At 35.4% G+C, this 23,339-nt stretch overlaps 1 protein-coding gene across 1 annotated transcript; it reads left to right on the forward strand.

The window, feature by feature from the left end:
* Positions 1-12,432: 12,432 nt before the first annotated feature.
* On the forward strand, positions 12,433-14,782 carry LOC131437969 (TBC1 domain family member 13). Its single transcript, XM_058607683.1, has 7 exons — positions 12,433-12,701; positions 12,757-12,830; positions 12,923-13,048; positions 13,104-13,273; positions 13,429-13,551; positions 13,734-14,257; positions 14,316-14,782. The coding sequence occupies exons 1-7, from the start codon at positions 12,682-12,684 to the stop codon at positions 14,428-14,430; spliced, it is 1,152 nt and encodes a 383-aa protein (XP_058463666.1). The 5' UTR covers positions 12,433-12,681; the 3' UTR covers positions 14,431-14,782.
* Positions 14,783-23,339: the final 8,557 nt, after the last annotated feature.

The raw sequence follows: 23,339 nt of genomic DNA on the forward strand, positions 1-23,339 counted from the left end.
TAAAGTGTATGTAGCGCATGGCACCGATGGCGAGTAATGTTCGGTGAGTTCGCGATGCTTGATTTTTCGTTACTAATTCGGACGGTATGCGCCAGTGTTTGTGGCCCAGAACACTAGACCCATTACAGCTTACCACAAATAAAACACATAACGATAGCGAGTCCCACCGAATTTTGTGTGGGTATAGTTTTTTTTTCCTGTGTGGTTTTCCTTCCATCGTCGATCGGGAGAGCGCGAGTTAGTACATTTTTAAATATCCGACTGATTTGTTTTTTTCTATTGATTGTGATTTCCGACGAGCATTGGAGATGATCTCAGATAATTCCTAGATCAGACCAAATAACACTTTTTTTAATAATTTAAAGCCATATTTTCATTTTCAACCAATTTTTAAGAACTGGTCCCTGCCATAAGCGATTAATTGATTGATTGATTTACAGAATTTGACACATTTTTGAATATAAAATAATAAACAATCTTATTTTTTGTGTATTATCTATCTCATACTTATATGTATGCTCAATCCATCCAATCCTGTCTTTGAATGTCATTTTTACACAATTTTCTGAATTTTAAGAAAACTATGAATTATTGAAGAGCCTATCCCCATTCATATCCCTTCTAATATATCTTAATTTGGTTACCAAATTACGTATATTGTTTTCTATACATGACTTCACTTTAACGTGACTTGACGGAATTGAACAAAATTAATATACTGAAAAATGACTTAGAAATCATACATGATTTGGTGTCCATACTCAATTAATTTGGTGTCCATACTCAATTAAGCATGTGGTTCGAAATAGTGGAGCACATGGATCAAGCAGGCTTAGTGAAATTTCCTCAAAAAACAGCTCGTCGTGCGCCATACGATTTTATTAATCTATTAATCTATATATATAAAAATGCAGAGATCATTCTTTGTAATCGCATCACGTAAGAACGGATGGACGGATTGAGATGCTTTTTTTTTGTTTGATCAGTTTTTACCCCCACCGGGTTCGTACATCAAAAAAATTAGGAAAACTTACCGGAAAAGTCGGAAAAACCAATAAAGTTATTTTGTATGGACAATGGAATTTCCCACTGAAAAAGTCGCCAATGATTGCTAGATCTACAATTGATGTTTGGCGCGCAAGGAGATGCTCAGTATTTCGCCGTTGAAGAAAAGAATACTAGATCTTTGGAAAATCGTTTGGCGCGCAACGAGTAGATTTGGGTGGAGATTTTAAATGCATGATTGAAACACGTGCTTAATAGGGTATCAAAATAATTACTTGCCAAATGACTGTTTTAGCTATACCGTAAACAGAAACACAAGTTCTAATGTCATTTACCAGTAGATGTAGTTAGATGAATTATGTTGGCCATCGTGGGCGTGAGTTGAACAAATCAAATAATGTAACGATTTTTTTACGTATCAATGATAGGATTCTGCTGTTGAAATAATGAGTTCAGATGAAAATATTTTCCTTGCATTTAGCATGCTGACGTTTGTTCAGCCGATTCGAGTGAGTTTTCAAGAGTGGTTTACTTAAAAACGGATGGTATTCATGACATTTGTAAGCTGCTTAAGCCAAATCATTTCATTTTCCGAACTTTGGATTACTTGACGAATTACCATATGCAAATCGTGAATATCATATCTGAAGGAGAAATCGTGGCATGTAAGAACCATTAGTTGTGAGATCTGCTGTTTTATACATTGGCTTTAACGATAAGAAGAATACTGGTATAATCACTCCTCATGTTCACTCCGCTAGAACAGAATATTGATTCTCAGGACTGAATACTAAGCAAACCGATGTGGTGGCTCGACGAATCAGAGGCCTTTTGATACAATTCTTGAACGAATATAGCGTTCATGTTAAAGTTAATGGACAATTGTGTCCATTGTCAATTGTGTCAATAAAAGGGTAATTTGAACTTTCGAATGTCCAAGTATTTTTCATTTTATCTCTAATTCGTTAATCGAAAATTGATCCTGTCACTATCCTGCCACGAACATTCATCAAACACAGTAATATCACTAGCGGTGAAGTAGGTTATGGACAACCGTTCAAAATTAGTTTATTACTTTCGATAATCCCTAAGGATTTACTATTAAATTTTAAACGTCTTCAGTACAAATAAGTCTTAATATTCAATGATAAACAACAATCCCCGAGGGCTGCTTTTGGAAATGTGTGGGGTCAATTTAAAGTATTTATCTTGGTAATCTCTTTTTCATCCATCTGTTAATTTATTTATTTGTTTATTTAGGAGCAAGGGAAAAGCCTGCTGGAGCTGAGATTTTGGTTCTCCTTCTCCAGCAGGCATAAAACCTTCTCATCTTTTGTATCAACAAATAACATTTGACCAAATGATACATAACGAAATCTCAAATTACCCTTATTTAAACTACAAAGCTAACTAACAACTATTCATATTGATCAATTATCCTAATAAAACTAGCAGGAAAATATTTGGAGAAAAAGGGTTTTAATGGCGTTACGAGATAAATTGAAATTAAATCCATCAGAGCAAGTATTGAATACGCGACATATACTCGAAAACGGTTCAATGAACCCAAGCGCGAGGAATTCTGAGAAAGGGATTAAACCGCAAATTACGCCAAAGAATATCAAAACTTAGCTGTTGTAGGAGATCTGCACAATCAATACGAGATTGGATTAAGTCCGCGACGAAAACAGCTTTTTGTGTATCACAGCGGACTGACAGCAAATCGAAGTGTATGAGCCTACAACGATTTTCGTAGCTTGGAAGATTCAATGGATCTCTCCAGGGCAGGCAACGCAAAGCAAAACGAATGAACTTGCACTTAACAGTTTCAATGCGTAGCTTATTTGTTTGGTAATATGGTGCCCAAACAACAACAGCATACTTGCGAACTAGAGTGCAATATAACGATTTCAGGCAGTATATGTTATTGAAATTTTTTGAGATGCGAAAGATGAAACCTAGCATCTTTAATGCCTTAGAGAGGGTATATTCTATGTGATCTTTGAGACTAAGTTTTGAATCCAATAACACTCCTAGATCCTTAATTGATGTCTCTCGTTTTAGTACAGCTTGCGAAATAGTGTAATCATACATGATCGTGGTTCGTTTACGAGAGAAGGAGATAACGGAGCATTTAGAGGCGTTCATAACCATTCTGTTGACGTTGCACCAGTTAGAAAATACATCCAACTGTGACTGCAAGAAATTTGAGTCTTTCAGATCTTTGATGAGATGAAACAGCTTGAAATCGTCGGCGAATGATAGCTTCATGCATTGCAATGCGAAATTTAGATCATTTAGATATAGCAGAAATATGAATGGTCCTAGATGGCTTTCCTGAGGAACGCCAGAGCTCACGATGAATGATGGAGTAACGCAGTCGCCAATTTTCAGATATGATTCAATCCAATCCATCATACCATATGTCAAACCTTTAGTTTGAGAGAGATCTACAATCTCTGTTCAATACACTGACTCGAAGGATGAGATGGCAATCGGTGCATTTGTTTAGTTTTTTGTATAAGAAAAGCATTGAACATATCCACAATAATTCTTGATGATATTTCTTTTTCGGGACGAAGTTAATGTGTTGGATATGAATTTGTCGTAAATCGTTTATTGTAAGCCAAGTAATGAAAACACAAATTAAAAAAAATAATTGCAGGCGAGACGAAGTTCGACGGGTCAGCTAGTAATCTAATATAGATTCATATTTTGCTCTCAAGCGGGCAAGAATTGCACAACTCGATTCGCGCGAAACAATTGTCGAAGATCTAGCATGCTTTGAGCGGAAAATTTCATACAAAACGATTTTTAATTTTTTTTTTCACTTTCCCAATATGTTTCCTAATTACTTATTAGTATATGGTCCGGAAAGGTTGTAAATTTTTTCTCATTAAAAAAAGACCTTTGACTAGAAATGTTATTCATGAAGGAGAAGGAATATTCTAGTACTTTCATCATTGTTTTATTACATCGTATGAAAAATCATTAGGGTGCATTAGCACACATAAAAAACACTTGATATAAGCAAAGCAAAGCCTTGGTATTACATTCCTGTAGTGGAATTTGATCTTCTGTTTCAACAGACTTCGCAGCCGGTTCAGAGTGTACAGAACCATTGCATGGCTGGTGCTACGATTCTACTGACACTACGTATCCTTCCAGGTCGGGGCTCGAACATACAACTACTGGATTGTAAGACCAGTGCCCTATGCATTGAACCACCAACCCGGGACAGCTCATCTCAATTGCAAATACAATCTGGATATACCTAAAATTATAGGTCGTATTGCGAAAAGGGCGAAATTCGAAGATTTCATATTGTTTTTTTAATTTTGTATAATAACATAGAAACATATTGAATATAATAGCACATTTGGCATGTGAATTATTTTGTTTGGTTACGTAATGTGCAGTAGTCAAATTATTTGTACTAATAGTCTTGGACTTCATCGAACAGAATTACTCAAACTATATAACTAGTCAACACGGTTTTATGCCGAAACGATCTAGTATGATAAATCTCGTATCTTACACTTCATTTATCATTCAATCCCTGCAAGCGCGACTGCAAGTAGATGCTATATATAATGATTTTTCTGCTGCTTTCGACAAGATCAATCATCGGATCACAATTTCCAAATTGAGTAGACTTGGATTCAATGGACCTTTTCTTAATTAGCTGTGCTCATATTCAACTGATCGCGACATATCAGTGTAAAAAGGTGATTGCATTACGTCTCCATTTACTGTCAGCTCATGAGTTCCTCAAGGTATTTATCTTGGGCCATTTGAATTTCTACTTTACCTAAACGATTTAAACATTTTGCTAAGCTTAAGCTCTTTAACCTTATCAATATCTTCGAAGACGCCAGATTTTTTCAGTCGTAACTGAACATTTTTACAAACTGGTGTAGAGTAAACCGAATAACCGTTAATGCTTCAAAATGTTCTGTTATTTCATTCACTCGCAAACGTTCTAAGAATTCGACTACATGATCTTACAAACCGTTCTTAGACGAGAATCGTATATTAAAGACTTGGGACTTTGGATTTGAAAATGAACTACAAACAGCACATTGAATATACTATCAATAAAGCCTCGAAGCTGTTAGGGTTCGTCTTTCGTGACGAAATACTTCAAAAATATATATTGCCTAAAAGCATTATATTATGCTTTGGTCTGTTTCACACTGGAATATGCAATACGACATTCAACGCATAGAAGCTATTCAACATAAATATATTCGTTTTGCGCTTCGCCAACTTCCATGAAGAGACCCCCTAAATCTTCTCAGTTACCAAGATCGTTGCAAGCTCATAGATCTCGATCTACTGTCCGGTAGGGATGTTCGATATCGAGTCGATACTTTGAAGTATCTATACTTTCTTTCAAGAATCGGGTATTTTTGGTATCGATATTACATCAGAGCGATACTGTTAATATCGATACTTACAGTATCGCAACAGATTGAAGTCAATCCCCATTACTACGGAATATTTGTTTTGTTTCAATTATAGAGGCTTTAACCTTAAGGTCATTTGCCACTTCGGGTCAGAAAAACTTTCTAACCCTATGTGCGGGGTTGAGAATCGAACCCAGGTGGGCTGAGTAAAAGGCATCGACTAACCCATCAAGCTATACCCGTTACCGATGGAACATTTTTTGACGTGAATACGTCTTACTTTACTATGGGGCGCCTTTTTTAAATTTACCCTCAGGAAGAGTGGTTTTTATCGTCGGTATTTCTGTGTTATATTCAACGTATCATCATAATTTTTTTACACGTCATCGAAGATATGATCAGCAATTTGTGATAAAATTTTCGATAATATAACCACAAATAACTCGAAATTAAAATTTCATATAAGAGAAAAAGATAAAAATATGAGGTTCAGACCAGAATACAATTGCAAAACTCTTATCCAGAATTCAGACTTATAATTCAAGTTCAGAATTCTGAAATTGAGTGCTGAATCTTAAGTTCTGGAACTGTAGCCCGAAAATCTGGATCAAATTCTGATCTACAACTAAGCTTTATTTCCAGAATTCTTTTCTAAAATGCTTTCCAGAACCAGGTGTCAGTTAGAGAATGCTGGTTTAGAATTAGGATCCAAAATTCACTTTTACAATTCTAGAAGTGTAACTGAATTCAGAAACTAGATTCTGAAGATTCTGAACTATATTCCGGATCTGGATTATACAACTCAGTTTCGAAGATAAACTCTGGACCCGATTTTGAAAATTGTCTCGAATTCAGTTACAGATCTCAGCTTCAGTGATGAGTTCAACAATCTAGATTCAGAATTCAATTCTTCAGAAGTCCCAGAGTCTAGCATCTAAATTGAGTTTCAGAACTTAGGTCCAGAATTCATTTTATTCTTATTCATGCCATCCGGTTACGTTTCTGACATAACCCACCTCTCTTTTTTTTCTTCGACTTCGATGAAGCGCCAAGCTCGCGCAGGTATTGGTATGACGTGGACTAGCCGTCGTTGAAATTCGTTCTCGACAATCTCGCTTCGTCCCAAAGGTGCACTGAAAGAGAGTGAAATGAGAGAAAACACGCTCATAAAGGCCATATTCACTGAGGAATCAATCATTTCAATTTTTCACATTCGTTGCACTCTCTTTCAGTGCTCTTGTGGGATGACGCTAGATTGTCGAGAACTAATTTCAACGACGGCTAGTCCACGTCATACCAATACATGCGCGAGCCTGGTGCTTCCGTTCAGCCCGTCCTCGGTACCGTCGTAATGGCAATAGGATTTGGCTTTTAGTGTAGTATTCATGTATCGACATAAAAGTTATGACATGAAAATTTTTAAGAAAATATGTGAAATGTAAAATCATCATGGCTCCAACACAAAGTGGCGTGCGGATAATCTTTGACATGGACCAAAAGTCGCGAATTCATTCATTTATTTTATTTTGAAATGATTGCTGTGCAAGTATCAATTGATATTTACTGGTATCGATACTTTATTGCCTTTTGATACCTTGTATCGATTCCCAAAATTTCGGTATCCCGATACCCTAGGTATCGATACTTTGCCTTCCGAGTACCATCGCTACTGTCCGGTCGCAGAAATGTATTGAAGGCAGTTTCCATTGCTGATCTTCTCTGTTATGTTTGATAGATTTTGATATTCTTCGTCATCGTTGTCTTCGAGCTCATCCTTTCTTACGCATTTCTTCCTCTAGAACAAACTGTGGCCACATCATTGAGTCATTTGTTAGTATGTGCCGACTGTTTAATCGCTGTTCAAGTCCGTTTGTCTTTCATCTAACCCGTGATACTATCAGGAAATTGTTTTCTCGAACACTATCTCTTTAAAAATGTATCTTTTGTTTTAGGAATTAAGTTATATAGTTATAATAGTTGAAACATAACATAACATGAAATGTATCATTTAGATATTCTGTAATCTGTTGGTACAAAAGATAAGGAGGTTTTATGCCTACTGGAGACATAGTGATAGAATGATATTAACTTATCTTCAGTGGGCTTTTCCCTACTCCAGAAATAAATAAACAAAGCTATTTAAAAGTTTCTCAATTCGACGACTCTCGCATGCCTACAAATTTCTAAGAAACTTATCATGTCTACAATACTGCAAGTTTCCCAGAACCCGAGTTTTCTCTCAATAGCCGTGATTATGAAAAATATACAAAAATCATTTGTACAATGCAAATACAGAACTACGCATTGCATTCCGAAAAATAAAATCGCCTGACACTTTTCTCTAAATTTGTCGATAATATGGCAATGAACATGCAAATTAGCAAAATTATATTTCAAATTTGTTCGTTTTATATATGTACTACTGTATCAAGTAGACGAATGAAACGCACAAACTCTGGAGCATGCCCTCTATTTCATTCATACTTTTGTTAAAAATCTACAACTTTCCTTAGATTATTGCTCTGATCATTATCGCTATCACAGAGTAACCTTTCCTTGTCAAAACCATGCTTGTAAAACTTCACGATTTCATGACACGAATGCGGCGCTATACAAAAAGCGCTCAAGTTTTACACAGTAAATTTAAAAACTTGTATACAATTTTGAGTGATAGCTTAACCCATCATACGTACATTATCCTCCAGATTTGTATATTACATTCATATCGTGAGTGCTTTCAAAGATAATCAATCTTTTTTGTTACACCATGCTTGTAATTATTAATACGTTGTTATGTTAAGAGTCAAGTTCTGTGTTCAGTCACAAATGGTGACTTTCCAGTCCTCATATTTACATGATCTGGTTTTAACCAGTTTTCACAAGCCTAGGATTTTCGTGGCAGGGAAAATTGTAAACTTACTTGTTATGTGGAATGGAGTAAAGATACCTAAAAACCTACTTATTAACTTATATAAACAGCAAATCGATTTAATTGAAGATACATTTGTGTTGCATAAAGATGGTCTGATCTGAATATTTGTTTGTAAATTAATCACTTGCTCTTAAGAAAGAACGTAGTGCTTCACTTTATAATATAAGTTGGTATAAACATTTAATATATTATTATTTGTTGTGATCCTTCAAATTAAGATTTTTAGGTCTACTCGATTTTTATTTACAATTTTGATATATTATATAATAGTATTTAATTTGTCGAAGCGCATACATTTGTCAGATGTTACATATTTTTATGTTCAGAAACTAAGAAGTATTTCAAAAATAGCTCATATTCAAGTTTCGAAATCTCAAAAATGAAAAAAAAATCAGCTACTTTTAAAATATAATCAAAACACGTTTATAACATACATACTGAGTCGCTTGACGTTCGTGTTTTGAAGTCTTTTGCTTCGTCGAATAATTGTCCATTCAGTACTGTACTGAACAGCGAATATTTTGTAATTTGTTTACGTTTCGTCTTTGACTCTTCAGTGTAGATGCACTGGGTTTGCATTAAGCAGTTCAATTTGAACCGCTAAGCAGACGTAAAGTTTCTGCTTTTCACATAACACTTTTTATTTGGCTCCGAAGTGGCACGTCTTCTCTAATGTTCCGAACGAAAACGTTTGTTTTCGGTTTATAATGACCGATTCAGGTATGGTCATTTAAGGATTATATTTTGTACTTTTGTAGTGTTCAAATCACATTTACCAACCAGTTCATTTCACATTTAGATACCAGAGAATTAATATTTTAAATATTGGTTGAAGTCACATGGAGATTATCTCAGATTTTCAATACAAATCAATTAGATTCTTATCGTGAAAAAATGAACATTTATATTAGAAAAATTGCATAGAAGCTCAATAGATGAGAAAACACCAGCAACCGATAACATCGTGGTTGTGGGTTTGTAAGGCTGACAGAACCGCCGTAGTTGACATGTTAATTTAAATCAAAATAACAATTCTTTTAGCTTTGTAGTAAAAAAATGAATCTAAAAACACATTCTCCCGAATTTTGAAACTACTTGCATTTGAAGGACACACTGTGCGTCATTTTCCAATTCAAATTCAATTTCACGCGGGAAATCCACGTAAATTGTTTGACGTTTGGTCAATTCGTATACACCTTATATGTTCCAGTGTTCGTGATTGCCGATAATTTGGCAGAAAGCGGCTCGATATTTCTCTACATTGCTGCCTCGCTGCTTCTTAATGCATGAACCGTGAGAGATTTTTTCTACATTTCTTCGCTCATACTCTGAGTATTTCATGGCCCTTACCAAATAGATATAGTTTTCCAATGATCGGCGCTGTGTGGAATTTACAAAGAGAGAATCGCAAGTTGACATCGCATTATCGCAGAAAATCGAATCGATGATTCGACTTGATGATTCTTATACTAGGTTACAATATTTCAAAACCCTTGTGTAGAACATGCAGAGACATGTAATTTTTTACGTATTAAAAACATTCATTTAATTATGGGTGAATTTCCATGGAAAACGTGTTAGAAAGTGACATCCTTCGTTCATGTTCTCATTTAATATCTTCGTATGAAACGAAAATTTAAATTGTAGACTTGGTATTGTGAAACTGGTTAGAAAATTATAGTTTCAGCCGCAGTAATTAGAAGAAAAAATAAACATAGAAAAACTGTCACTTGATGATGCGGCCTTTTTGAAAAATTCACCAGGTGTCAACTCACTCCCAACATTCACTTTAGAGAGGAATTGCAGACGAACTATTTAGGGTATTGATTTTATATCATTTTTATTCAATTATTTTTATAAAATATATAAGAAAACTTTCCTTTCTCTTCAAAGTGAATGTTTTCAAGTGATTGATTGGTTTATTTATGAAAAATGTTTTTTATGTTTCAATCCACAGTGGTGTAAAATACCTTTCTCATATTACTCATATTTTCTTATATATTAACTTACTAATTAAGTTACTATGGATCCTTCCTAAAACTTTTCATTGAATCTTAAATCAGAACAAGACAGTTTATTTGGGCATAAACTAGCAGAACTTTTTCAATTTTTAATTTGTTTTGAACCAAATGTAGACAAATTTGCATATCTTTAATATATGAGAGTGCATTGGTATCGTTCGCAATAATCTACCCGATTTAATATTTTCAGTTGCCATACACAACCTTTCAATGAAAAGATAGATGTATGCAAGTCGATTCAACAGGCAGCCATCGAATGGTAAATTGTCAAAACGCTGTACATCCTACAAAACATAGATAGAAGAAAAACGTCTACTTAAAAAATTTATATGTTTATTGTACCATCAAAAAGTAATTTCAATTTTAAATCCTGATATCTTACTAATACAATGTCTTCGATTCACAGTAAATATACGACGAATAACGTAGTAATGCAAACATGTAGGTAGTTAGCTTTCAAATCTATTTTTGTATTTTTAGACTCTTAATAAAAAAACACAAGCAAAGCAAATGAGTAAATAAATACAACACAACCTAACTAACCGTATAGGTATTCAGATGAAACGCATGATAGAATGAAGAGCATGAAGCTATCGATGCAGTTCGTGGGGAGTCACATTTATTTTGTATGAAAATGCGTTCGTAGGAATTTGAATGGTCCGGAAAGGAACGTGTAGTTTTAATAGGATTTCATTAACAGTTCCAAAAGTTTGACTTAATAACTTAGAACGGACAAGAAGAGATAAAGGCCACTAAAATTGATAGCATGAATCAAGAATACCAGAGCGGATTATTAGGGTAACAGAGGTATTTTGGCCCTTTTTAGGATTGATTTTATTTTGGCCAACTTTGTAAAAACATCCATCAAATGTTTGAAATTTGAAAAATCCTTCCGCAATAGGTAATTTAAAGTGATAAGCTTCAAATTGATACAACATGGGTTACTTAACTTCAACACGGGTATTTAAATCCATAAAGTTTGTTAGGTGGACCAAAATATATGAAGTGGCCAAAATACCTCTGTTATCCTACAAAGCGAGAATATTCGTACTGCATCCCAGATCATTTAGACTATGCAATCAGGATACCGTTCTTCTTAGTGACTCTGCCGTTTACTCTGTTTTACTTACGTGTCAATTTACTACAAATTTTTGAAAACATTATGTTTTTGCCTTTCTCATACAAAATTAATGCTGCTTCGATTCGGATTCTATTTCATCATAAGTTTCAAATCAGTTATCGTTTAATTGTTCTATGATAAAACTGGACTAATCATCTCAAATCCAATTTAAATTATTGTAAATTACCGATACGATGCAACTGTTCATTTTTTCAAAATTCCTTCTAGAGATTGACGATTTAAAGGAACTAGTTATTAATGATCAATAGAGGTATTCGCTCCGTACTTCCTTAACGCAGCAATCAAGATTAATTTTTTGCCTATTGTCTTTCGTTTGACCACCTTCTTATTTTTCAGTAGCAGCATCTCACTTGAAATGATACTGCTTCTATGCTATTTGCCATTGCATCACCGTCTGTGGTTCAATGGATTTTTCTCTCACTGTCTTGAGGCATACTACTACTAGTTTCGAGGCATGGTTGCAAATTCTAAAAAAATCGTTCTACCCCGTGAATAACTCGAAAATTTACCGCACTTATAGCGAAAAGACGAACCCACACAGTTCTGGTCTTCAAAAGGTAATTTAGTAGCCAGAAAGCCTGCAATATTTTCAATTTGATATCTCTATTCTTCTTTCTTCTGGTTGGCGTCACCTCACTTGAGATGATGCCGAATTGATGACACAGCAATTTACGTATAAAAATCCTTTCTTTCTCGTGAAATACTTGAATTTTCTCCGTACTAACGCGATACAACGTGCTCTCCCGGAAGTGCGAAGTGTTTCACCGGAAGTGCGATATCTCTACGATCTCTCAGAAATTATACCGAATCTTGCCTACAACATGAAACTGTTTGCACTCAATATTGCAAGCAATTTTCTAGCATCCCTCTGCTGTCGTGCTCTTGAAATGTCGGCTGGATGAATGCGACGCATTCATCATACGTAAATGAACATTGTTGTGAGCTGATATGTTGAGTATGTGTCAAAACCATTTTAATTTTATTTAGAATGCGCATCAAAATGCTGAAAATTAGGTAGTAAAGACTCAGTTTTCATTGACGTCTTTACACAACGAAACAAAGATTAACCTGCTTTATGGATTGCTTTGAAAGCCAGGTTTCGAGGGAAGCAGCATTTTTGCACAATTCACTTAGCATAGTTATCCTTCTTCCATTGTATCCACTCATATTAGAATGTCTCTCTATAAATTAAGGTAAGGAAAGTGATAAATGTCTGAACTGATAAAACTATTTCATGCGCTATTATAGAGTTGCTGGACTAGAAGAAATATTACAACATGATGTGATTGATTTGAAATCGTTGAAGAATTTTTGCTTTTACGGTATGTTATGATTAGGTCGCATTGTCTTCCTGATATACGCCCCAAATTTGCTTTTGATTAGATTACTATGATCAAGCATCTTCTATTCAAAGGCATTCCAGATTGTAGTGGACTGCGCTCGTTATGTTGGAAGCTGCTGTTGGGCTATATGGGACCAAAACGAGATTCATGGTCCACTACTTTAACTAAAAAACGAGAGTTATACAAACAATTTATAGGTAATATCTAATAAATAAAAAAAAAGTATGATCAATTTAGCTATTCATATTACAGAGGAAATGATAATTCCCCCTGGAGAACAAAATGGATCTGAATGCATAGACCACCCCTTGAACGATGGGCCGGAAAGTAACTGGAACACATTCTTCAGAGACAATGAAGTATTACTGCAAATAGATAAAGATGTACGAAGATTGTGTCCCGATATCTCTTTTTTTCAGCAGGTAATTTATCTAATTTTATTAATTTGATCGTAAGTTTCATTTTCTGGTATGATTCGCAGTACCACTTTTCCCTGACCTAATAATACCAAAATAATACAATATACTAAAGATCATACGATGAAAACCAGCATTTCAAAACATGAAATTTTTTTCAGGCTACAGAATTTCCATGTGAATCTGTTGTCAATTATAGCCGTGAACGAAAACTTCATGTAAGAGTGGCACCGAGCACGCTCAGTTCGGCTAATGTGGAACGAAAAGGACTGGGTGTTACAAAGGTTAGTGAAATTATTACATGACCGTAGCTATAATCAAACAAACTAACATTTCGCCTATAACTATTCTTGAATTAACTTCACTAACACTGTTGGATATCTAGCAAGTAAGTTTTGAATAGAAAGCTTATGAAAGAGAAAGCTTGATCAAATGATACGGTGCTTATTTAATTCCCTCTATTTAGATTAACTTAATCACCAAACGCGCTGTTCAAAGCTACGAGGCGATGGAAGAAGGTCATGAAGCACATTGGGAGGTAGTTGAGCGAATATTGTTCCTATACGCTAAGCTGAACCCTGGTCAGGGATATGTCCAAGGTATGAACGAAATAATTGGCCCCATCTACTACGTTTTGGCATCGGATCCCAACCTCGAGTATCGCCAGTATGCCGAAGCAGATTGTTTTTATTGTTTTACGGCCTTGATGGGAGAAATCAGAGATTTCTTCATTAAAACTCTCGACGAATCGGAAGGTGGAATCAAAGGAATGATGGCAAAGCTGTCGAATATGTTACAGGAAAAAGATGTTGAAGTTTGGGTGAGACTGAAAGAACAAGAGCTTTATCCACAATACTACAGCTTCCGGTGGTTAACTCTGCTGCTATCCCAAGAATTTCCGCTACCCGATGTTTTACGAATTTGGGACTCAGTGTTTGCTGACGAGAAGCGTTATGAGTTCCTGGTCAAAGTATGCTGTGCTATGATCATGTGAGTTCATCAATACTGGTTACAGCCATGAAATAATAATAATTGCGGTTTGTTTTAGTTTACTACGAGAACAAATTTTAGAAAATGACTTTGCAAGCAACGTGAAATTATTGCAGAATTTCCCGCCCATGGACATTAAAGTAGTACTGAAAAAAGCAAGCAATCTTGACTAGCTATGGCACAAGCATTATTTTGGAATTTGGGATTATGCGCTTTTATATGAATCGATAATTCAACTTTTGAATAAATTTGATAAAATCGCTATTGTAGGATTATTAACTAGTATTATAGAATATATTGCATTCTTACAATTGCTTTAAAATTACAAATTTATTTCACTTTACATATGGACTTGAGGAAGCTTTTGGTCCTCATGCTCTGTCGGAATCAACATGCAAGAGATGATATCAACGCTTAAAACATCATTTTGATGAGGAAAACAAGAACCGTGGTTGAAATTGAAGGAGCTGAATTGTATGTACTATTAAACGAAGATGACAAGAATTAAAAAAAACCTGTTTTAATCCACCTAGTGGTGAAATGATGCCTTTCTCATATTTAATACTGTTATTCTATTCAAAATGTTTCTCTTCGATTTTTGAAAGAAACCAAGGGATTGTTTGTGCATTAACTAGTATAACATAAAGAATGTAACAGTGCTTTGCTCGCGTGGGTCATCCTTAAGAAAAGGAAGTGTGTTCACTATTATATGTTGGATTTTGTGTTTTATTTGGGATTATGACACCTCAAGATTGTAAAAATCGATCACGCCATCTCTGAGAAAATTGAGGAAGAAATAGGATTTTTTCACTAATCACCCTGATTTAATTTAATTTCGGGAAAGTGGGATTCGAATGAAATTCAGGAACTTTGTGCGGGATTACAAGACCTTTCATTTGAATCTAACTTGGTTAAAATCGGTACAGCCATTCCCGAGAAAAGTGAATTCAAAAAAATTTACATACACACACACACACAAATATACAGACATTTTAGTACTCGACGAACTGAGTCGAATGGTATATGCCACTCGACCATTCGGGCCTCGGTTCAAAAGTCGGTTTTCATAGTGATTGCATAACCTTTCTATATGAGAAAGGCAAAAAAGCTATTGACCGAGGCATCAAACCATTTGTGAAATGCTATTGAAAGGCACAAAATGAAGTCATTCTCGTATCGGATTGTGACGCGATGTAAAGTAAATCTCTTTGAAAATTCCAAACGCAAAAACTTGGAGTAGGTAATGTCAGCGACATAACCGCGAGATTGACGTAGGATTGCATTAGTGATGAGTATAGATAATAATTGACTGATGATTTTTACCTTTCGATTCCAATGAATATATTAGATTTTAATTACAAAGTTGAGGTTTTTTCTGAATGCAAAAACTTCATGCGCATTTATTTTTCTCGTGAATGTATAGTTTATCTAAAAGAATTATAATCAATCGTCTTGAAATAAATGCGGTTTTCTCGAAAGTCTCCATGATTTGTGCAAATATTTTTTTGTGATTCGTCGTGATTTTTGTATGAATCTGTTTCGTTGTTTGAAAACTTGTGAATGTGTTTTGAAAATGAATCAAAAAGCCCATCATATTTCTCGTTTTTATATTTCTCGGTTAATTTTTCAAAAGGGCGTATAAGTAAGTGACAGTTTCTATTTGTTTACTTTCTCTTCTATTAATTACCAAGCGGTTTCCACGTTTATCACTCAACTCTTTGCATGAAATGATACCCGAGACTTTCGACTTTCAAACAGAATAGTGATATCGAAGAAAATCTTTTTAATCACATCACAATAATCGAAAGAGAGAGTGATTAAATAGAAACTGTCACTTGCTTATACGCCCTTTTGAAAAATTACCCGAGATTTCGAAATTCATATGATGTTAATAAATGCTACGGTACAAAACATGAAAGTTTATTCGATTATCTGGGTTAATTATTGATTACGCGATTATTCATTCGATTATTACTATGGGATTTTTGTCGTGAATACGACTTACTTTACTATGGGGTGCCTTTTCAAAATTTACCCTCTGAGAGAGTGATAAGTTTTTGATCGTGAATATTTCTTGTTGTATCTAACGAATCAACATAATTTTAGATACGTGCCTTCGGAAATATGATCACAATTTTATGATAAAATTTTCAGTTGTGTGACATAATCTCAAATAATTCAAAATTAAACTTTTCTGAAATGTTTGGTATAAACGAGTATCAAAGAGAATAATTCATAAGGCGCATTTGCCTTTCTCGTATTTTTAAAGCTCATAGCTCAGTGATCTGTGAAAGGATTTCTAACTACCAATAAAATCGACATTTTTCAACTTAAACGTGTATAGCAAAAGCATTGAAGTATTTCAATAGTACACTATTCAAAAACCTGTCTCATTTGACCCATGTCACCGCCAGCCAAACAGAACGCGTTCTGAGGAAGAGGACAAAATATCCGCTGCTGTACAACGAATCGTTCGAGAAATTTTTTTCGAACAGTGCTTAATATCGTAGTGAGTTCCACAATTTGGTCCTTCTGAAAGGCAGAAATGAATCCCGTACAGCATCCTGATAGTTTCTTTCAATGAAATGCTAATCCAAAATGAAATAATCTGTATGCGGCTATTTTTATAGCCGTTGAGACCGCCCATTAGTGAAAAAGCTACAAACGAAATCACGTAAAAAAACCTCTTAACAAAAATTGTATCAGTTTGGATTCTATCGCCACTGCGAGCAGATGTATTTAGTGTCGTTTGCAAAGCTAGTTTCGCTTCCGGCTCTAAAAGTTTTCAAAAGAACTATTAGGATTTCTTGCTCGCAAATCGAAGGTAATTATCCTCAGTTTAGTGCAAATCTAGAACTGTTTGATTTGATTTGTGCATTTTTCGCTGTGTGAAATTCACAGTAATCGAGATCGTAATCAAGTGAAGCCTTTTTTGTTTTTGCGAAAAATGTGAAAAAGGGGAATGCTTGCATAATTCATACAATTGATCAACTAATTGATATTCGGAAGTGTTATGGAACATGTTTTCGTATTCACGACATCCAGTTATGTCTCTGAAATTACCCACCCGCCTTTTTTAATTATTCGATTAGCTCAATAATCGAATATTAGTTTTAAGCTAATCGATGAAATATTACTCGATTATCTGAATTATTAATCGATTACTCGATTAATCGATCGATATTACGACATTCCTAGTCTCAACGAGGCTAGCAGATTAAATAAGTTACTTTCGAAATCGAATGACTATCTTGCCGGTTTTCGAAGAACTCCAGGTGATGAGTACTTGTCTGATGAAGGTAATGTAATTAACTTTTTCTTTAACACTCTTCCCACGTACGGAGCCATCATCAACTGTTATTTCTGAGGCTTTTTTGAGGTGGTTACGATTCTCGGGCACTTGATCGGAAAATCGTGAGGATTGTATCGGTCAAATGGACAGTTGAGAGTTTGGCTCCGTACAAGTATCCTGGAAACGATGGAGTTATTATTCCAGTTTTGCTCCAGAAAAGCAACACTTATGTGGCAGCGAAGAGTTTCAAGCCTACCAGTCTTAGCTCATTTCTTCCTAAAATAGTGGGACTATATCATGGACATCCGCTATATCAAATGCAACATGCATACAAGCGTGGAAAGTCCACTCTATCCCTGTTACATGATGTTGTGTACAGTACCGAAAAAGCTTTCTTACAGAAGCAATCTTGCTTGGGAGTTTTCCTAGATATTGAAGATGCCTTCGATAACGTGTCTTTGAATTCAATTCTGAAAGCAACCCGTGGTCATGGCATACTCTCAAGTATCACAAATTGGATACATGCAATGCTTAGCAATCAACTTTTTTACTCATCGGTACGTCAAGCAGACATTAGAAAGCTGAATGTTTGTGGGTGTCCTCAAGGTGGTGTCCTATCCCCACTTTTATGGAACCTAGTCGCAGATGGTTCGTTGGGGAATCTTTTCACTCGTCGTAGGATAATAACAGTAGCTCGTCCATTACAGTTCTTTGGTTCTGAGGATGTTGTGGTTGATCAAGTTAAATACGCCGGGGTTATTTTAGATTTAAAACTGAATTGGCCTGCTCACATTGACATCAGGATTAAAAGAGCTTGCATGGTTTTCGACGAGCTTTAGGAAAATTAAGGAGACTCCAACCCAGGTACATTAACGTGATCTACACAACTATTGTTAGACCAATTTTAGCATATGCATGTGTTGTAGTTGCGACAATTCAGTCAACGCTTAATCATCTCCAAAGGATGGTGATGACAGGAGCATTCACGACAACTCCTACTGCTGATCTACAAGGGTTACTGTTCAACTACTACGTGTGTTCCTAAAATAAGGTTACGGGGCTGTGAGAAAACGAATTGATTTTGGTTCCGACAGTCAAGCAGCTTTGAAGGCCCTCATTCGAATGATTCACGGTCAAATCAAGTGATAGCAGATCGAACTCAAATCGAAGACCTCAGCAAATGTTGTTTACCTCTTATGGTTACACGGCCATTCTGGTATTGCTGGGAATGAATGGGCTGATGAGTTGGCTAGAGTTGGTGTAATGAATAATTTCGTTAGTCCTGCCCACCATTATCTTTACCAGACTAGTTTGATGAAGCACAAGATTCGTTCTTGGGTTATATTCAAACCTGCCAGCTACTGGCGGAGCCTGCAAACTTGCACTCAGACATTTCACCAGATTTGAATCTGATAATGTCAAAATATCTACTGTATTTTTCCAAGCGTCATTGCAGTATTCAGGTTAGAGCTCTGACTGGACATTGCAAACTCAACTATCTCATGGCTAGTATTCAGCATATTGAGAATTATTCGTGTGATTTGTGTAATACGATTACGGTACTTCATATCATCTGATATGTAACTGTCCCGCATTAACGCAACTATGCATATGCGGGTTTTTGGTTCTTCATACATGGTTGAATCTTTGTTTGCGGAGCTAAAATAGAAGAATATTCTATCGTTTCTCACCTAATGTGTTAAAGATCTACAGTCAGAGAGTGCATCATTATTCCTGGCTGGCCTTGACGTACGCCATACTGGACCGACCAGTTTTTTAGTACATTTCCGATTGTATGCAACTTTATTTCACCTATGGCTGCACGAATGTTGTCCTTCAAGACTTGAATTGTCTCTGGCTTGTCCACATAACACTTATCTTTGACAGCCTCCCAAATATAATAGTCTAACGACGTCAAATCACAACTCCGAGGCGGCCAATCGACATCCGAATTTCGACTGATAATTCGATCTTCGAAGACTGTGCACAGAAGATCGATCGTAGCCTTGGCTGTGTGGCACGGAGCGCCGTCTTGTTGGAACCAAATGGTGTCCAAGTCTTCCACTTCAAGTAACGGGAAGAACCAATCGCTAATCATGGCGCGGTAGCGCTCGCCATTGATCGTGACGGCGGCTCCTGCCTCATTTTCGAAGAAAAATAGCCCAATGATGCCGCCAGACCAAAATCCGCACCAAACCGTCACTCTCTGAGGATGCATCGTCTTCTCCATGATAACGTGCGGGTTTTCCGTCCACCAGATGCGACAATTTTGCTTATTAACATACCCGCTGAGATGAAAATATGCCTCAACCGCGAAGATGATTTTTTGACACACATGCCGCAACATTACTATGATTTTCACAATAAAACTGCACTGCACGCGTTCCTCAAGCGTATACACAACCATTTTCGTCCAGTGGAAGGATAAAACTAAGTTTCTGTCAAATCAGAAGTGACATTAAGATTACCAATGTCGAAATAACCGCTAGTAAAAAAAAAGTTCGATGGCGGACCCTGTAGGTTTTTTTGTTCCGTTTGTGACTGCATAATTTTAGATCCTGCAGGTATTCAGTCATCCGCACAGAAATACACCTTGACTTGTGAGTTCTCATTTTACGGCATGGAATAGGAAACAAGTCGAATCTTGGTTGAAATAATAATCCACCACTGGGACAGGTGGACCGTAGTATTATTCTTAGGTTGTGGACCACCTCGCGAATTATTTTAATTTTTAGTAAAATTTGCCAGTCGAGCAGTTATTTTTTTGTTGAGTAGTTAAATTTAACTTTAATTGCGGCCCATTCAAAACATTGACTGATGGAAAGTTGTATGGGTTAATTTGGACTAAAAATAAAATGATTTCATGTGATATAATAATTGCCATACACAGAACGTAAGCAGAACATCGAGAAAAACTTACGTCGTTTGACAATATATTGATACTTTCTATTGAGGTATTTTCTTTGACTGAAAGTATAAACAAAATTACACAGAAGAAATTGTTATTAAAAATCTGAAACTAGAATTTTTTTGTAAGATTTCAGTTTTCTGTGTCAGAAAATCGAACGTCGAACAGTCAAAACTAACTATGCTCCCGAGCTGGGTTATTTTCGACTATGACTAAATAACTGCTCGATAGCTAAATTTTAACTTAAAGTTCAAATAATTCGCGATATGGTTAACATCCTTATCTAGTTCAGAAGCGCTACCAACACTACACGATTATTGAGGCTGCTCAGAAAGAGAAGCAGTCAAACATCAAAAGAGCCATTTAAACCGGAAAATTCGGGTAAAATGGTTTGACTATGTCACCAAACACAGGAAAGCAATACTCCTGGGTGTAAATGCTTCGTCTCGCACTTCGAAACCGGTCCGGGAACCGATCAAGGAGTTCGGATGGGAAGCGTTATCGTATGATGCTTACATCCGATTCCAAACTTCTTCGAAACTGTTCGAATATTCTGATTGCCACTTTAACACCTTATGTAAAGTTATTTAGTTCTTCACGTATAGAATCGATAAAATATCGCTTTGAATTTTCAGAAACATATGTTTTACAGCCAATTGGTTTTAAAAGTACGATCGGAAAAGTAGATTTACAAGGCAGATAAGTCACTTTTATCGACAAAACGTAGAATTTTTTTTGGTATAGTAAGCAGTTAGGATTTTTGGAAATAATACGAGAACTAGAAAAATTGGCTAGATATTGCTACTTTTTTTTAATAACTATTTATTGGAATATGAGTTAAAATTAAATTATTAAGATTTGAATTGGGTGTTCATCCACAAGTGGTGGCTTTTCAGCCCTATTATATACAATTTGGTTGTTACCATGAGGACATCATTTGCTTCCGCAATTCTGAGATTTTTGTGTAGGGAAAATTCTAAACCTACTTGTATTGTGTAATGGGGAAAAGGAACTTATATACTAACTTACTAACTAATACAGAGAGCGAATCGATTCAATTGAAGATTGCATCGATTTTTGTCGGAATTTGCTTATAATATTATGTGACTTTACATCTAATGGTTCTATATTTGTGAGTCTGTGTAACTCATTTGTACTAAACCAGGGAGGATGATTCAAAATCATTTTCAGAATTTTATTCTGAATCCTTTGAAGCGTTTTCTTCCTGGTGGAACAACAACTCGACCAAATTGGTACTGCATAAAGCATGGCTGGTCTGAAAATTTGTTTATAAATTAACAATTTGTTTTTTAGACAGAGCTTATAATTTCTGTTTATAAGAGGATATAAACATTTAATATATTTATTACACTTTGCCTGGATTCCTTCAATGTGATCCTTGAAAGTGAGTTTTTTGTCATACGTTAAACCTAAGTATTTAGCTTGATCAGACCATGTCAGTTCTAAGCCATTCAATTTGAGAATGTGTTTATTGTTTGGTTTAAGAAAAGAAGCTCTTGGCTTATGAGAAAATATAATTAATTGCGTTTTTGCTGCATTTGGTTTAATTTTCCATTTTGACAGATAATCACTGAAAATATTCAAACTTCTTTGTAGGCGACTGCAGATCACTCTTAGATTTCTACCTGTGGCTAACAGACTTGTGTCGTCACAGAATAGAGATTTCTGACAACCAACATAGAATCGATAAAATATTGACCAGAATAGAGATTTCTGACAACCAACGGGTAGATTTGGAAGATCAGAAGTGAAAATATTATACAAGATTGGAGCTACGCTCGAACCCTGCGGAACACCGGCTCGTACGGGTAGCAATTCAGATTTACAATTCTGATAGCTAATCTGAAGAGTACGATCAGTTAAATAATTTTGAATCATTTTGATCAAATAAATAGGAAACTGGAAATCAGACATTTTTGCTATTAAACCTTTGTGCCAAACACTGTCGAATGCTTTTTCTATGTCTAGAAGAGCAACTCCAGTGGATAATCCAGAAGATTTATTTGCTTTTATCATGTTCGTTACTCTGACAAGTTGATGAGTAGTTGAATGTTGATGACGAAATCCAAACTGCTCTGGTAAAAAAATTGAATTCTCATCTATATGAGACATCATTCTCAACAAGATAATTTTTTCAAAAAGTTTACTGATAGAAGAAAGTAAGCTTATTGGTCGATAACTTGATGTTTCTGCTGGATTTTTATCAGGTTTCAGGATAGGAATTACTTTAGCGTTTTTCCATCTTTTTGGGAATTAAGCTAATGAAAAACACTTTTTGAAAATTTTAACCAGGAGTCTCAAGGCAACATCGGGAAGATTTTTAATAAGAATATTAAAAATTCCATCATTACCAGGAGCCTTCATGTTTTTAGATTTCCTAATAATTGATTTAATTTCATCAAAATTAGTCTCAATAATGTCATCTTGTGATAACACTTGGGTTGAAATATGCTCATATTTCAGTGAGACTTCATTTTCAATAGGACTCACAACGTTCAAATTAAAATTGTGGACACTCTCGAACTGCTGAGCAAGTTTTTGAGGTTTTTCGCCATTCCACTATGGTCCGAAACGGGAAATTAGCGTGACAAAAATATTTTCACTATTAAATATTAGTTTTTTGTAGTTGGTGTCTTCACAAAAGTTGTTTGTAATCAAATGGTGCTCCTTTTGATGAAAAGTGTTACTAGGGTGGTCCTCATTTAGATTGAAATCTGAAATTTAACTTTCTTAATTGAACTCAAAAATGATTTTATTGTACAATAAAGTTGTAGGAAATTTTATTTCGAGCGACTTTGCTGAAAAAAGTACCTCTCTAGCTTTTCATTTGATCGAGTTACATCAATTTTCCCGAATAAAAG

The sequence above is a fragment of the Malaya genurostris genome, chromosome 3 (assembly GCF_030247185.1).
Source record: "Malaya genurostris strain Urasoe2022 chromosome 3, Malgen_1.1, whole genome shotgun sequence".
Classification (NCBI taxonomy): Eukaryota; Metazoa; Arthropoda; class Insecta; order Diptera; family Culicidae; genus Malaya; species Malaya genurostris.

What these genes read in the sequence shown, in the direction of transcription:
- LOC131437969 (XM_058607683.1), top strand. Translation starts at nt 12,682, where the DNA reads ATGTCTCTCTATAAATTAAG. An exon ending in ATGTCTCTCTATAAATTAAG is followed by an intron (nt 12,702 to 12,756) that starts GTAAGGAAAGTG and finishes GCGCTATTATAG; the next exon opens with AGTTGCTGGACTAGAAGAAA. An exon ending in AAGGACTGGGTGTTACAAAG is followed by an intron (nt 13,552 to 13,733) that starts GTTAGTGAAATT and finishes CCCTCTATTTAG; the next exon opens with ATTAACTTAATCACCAAACG.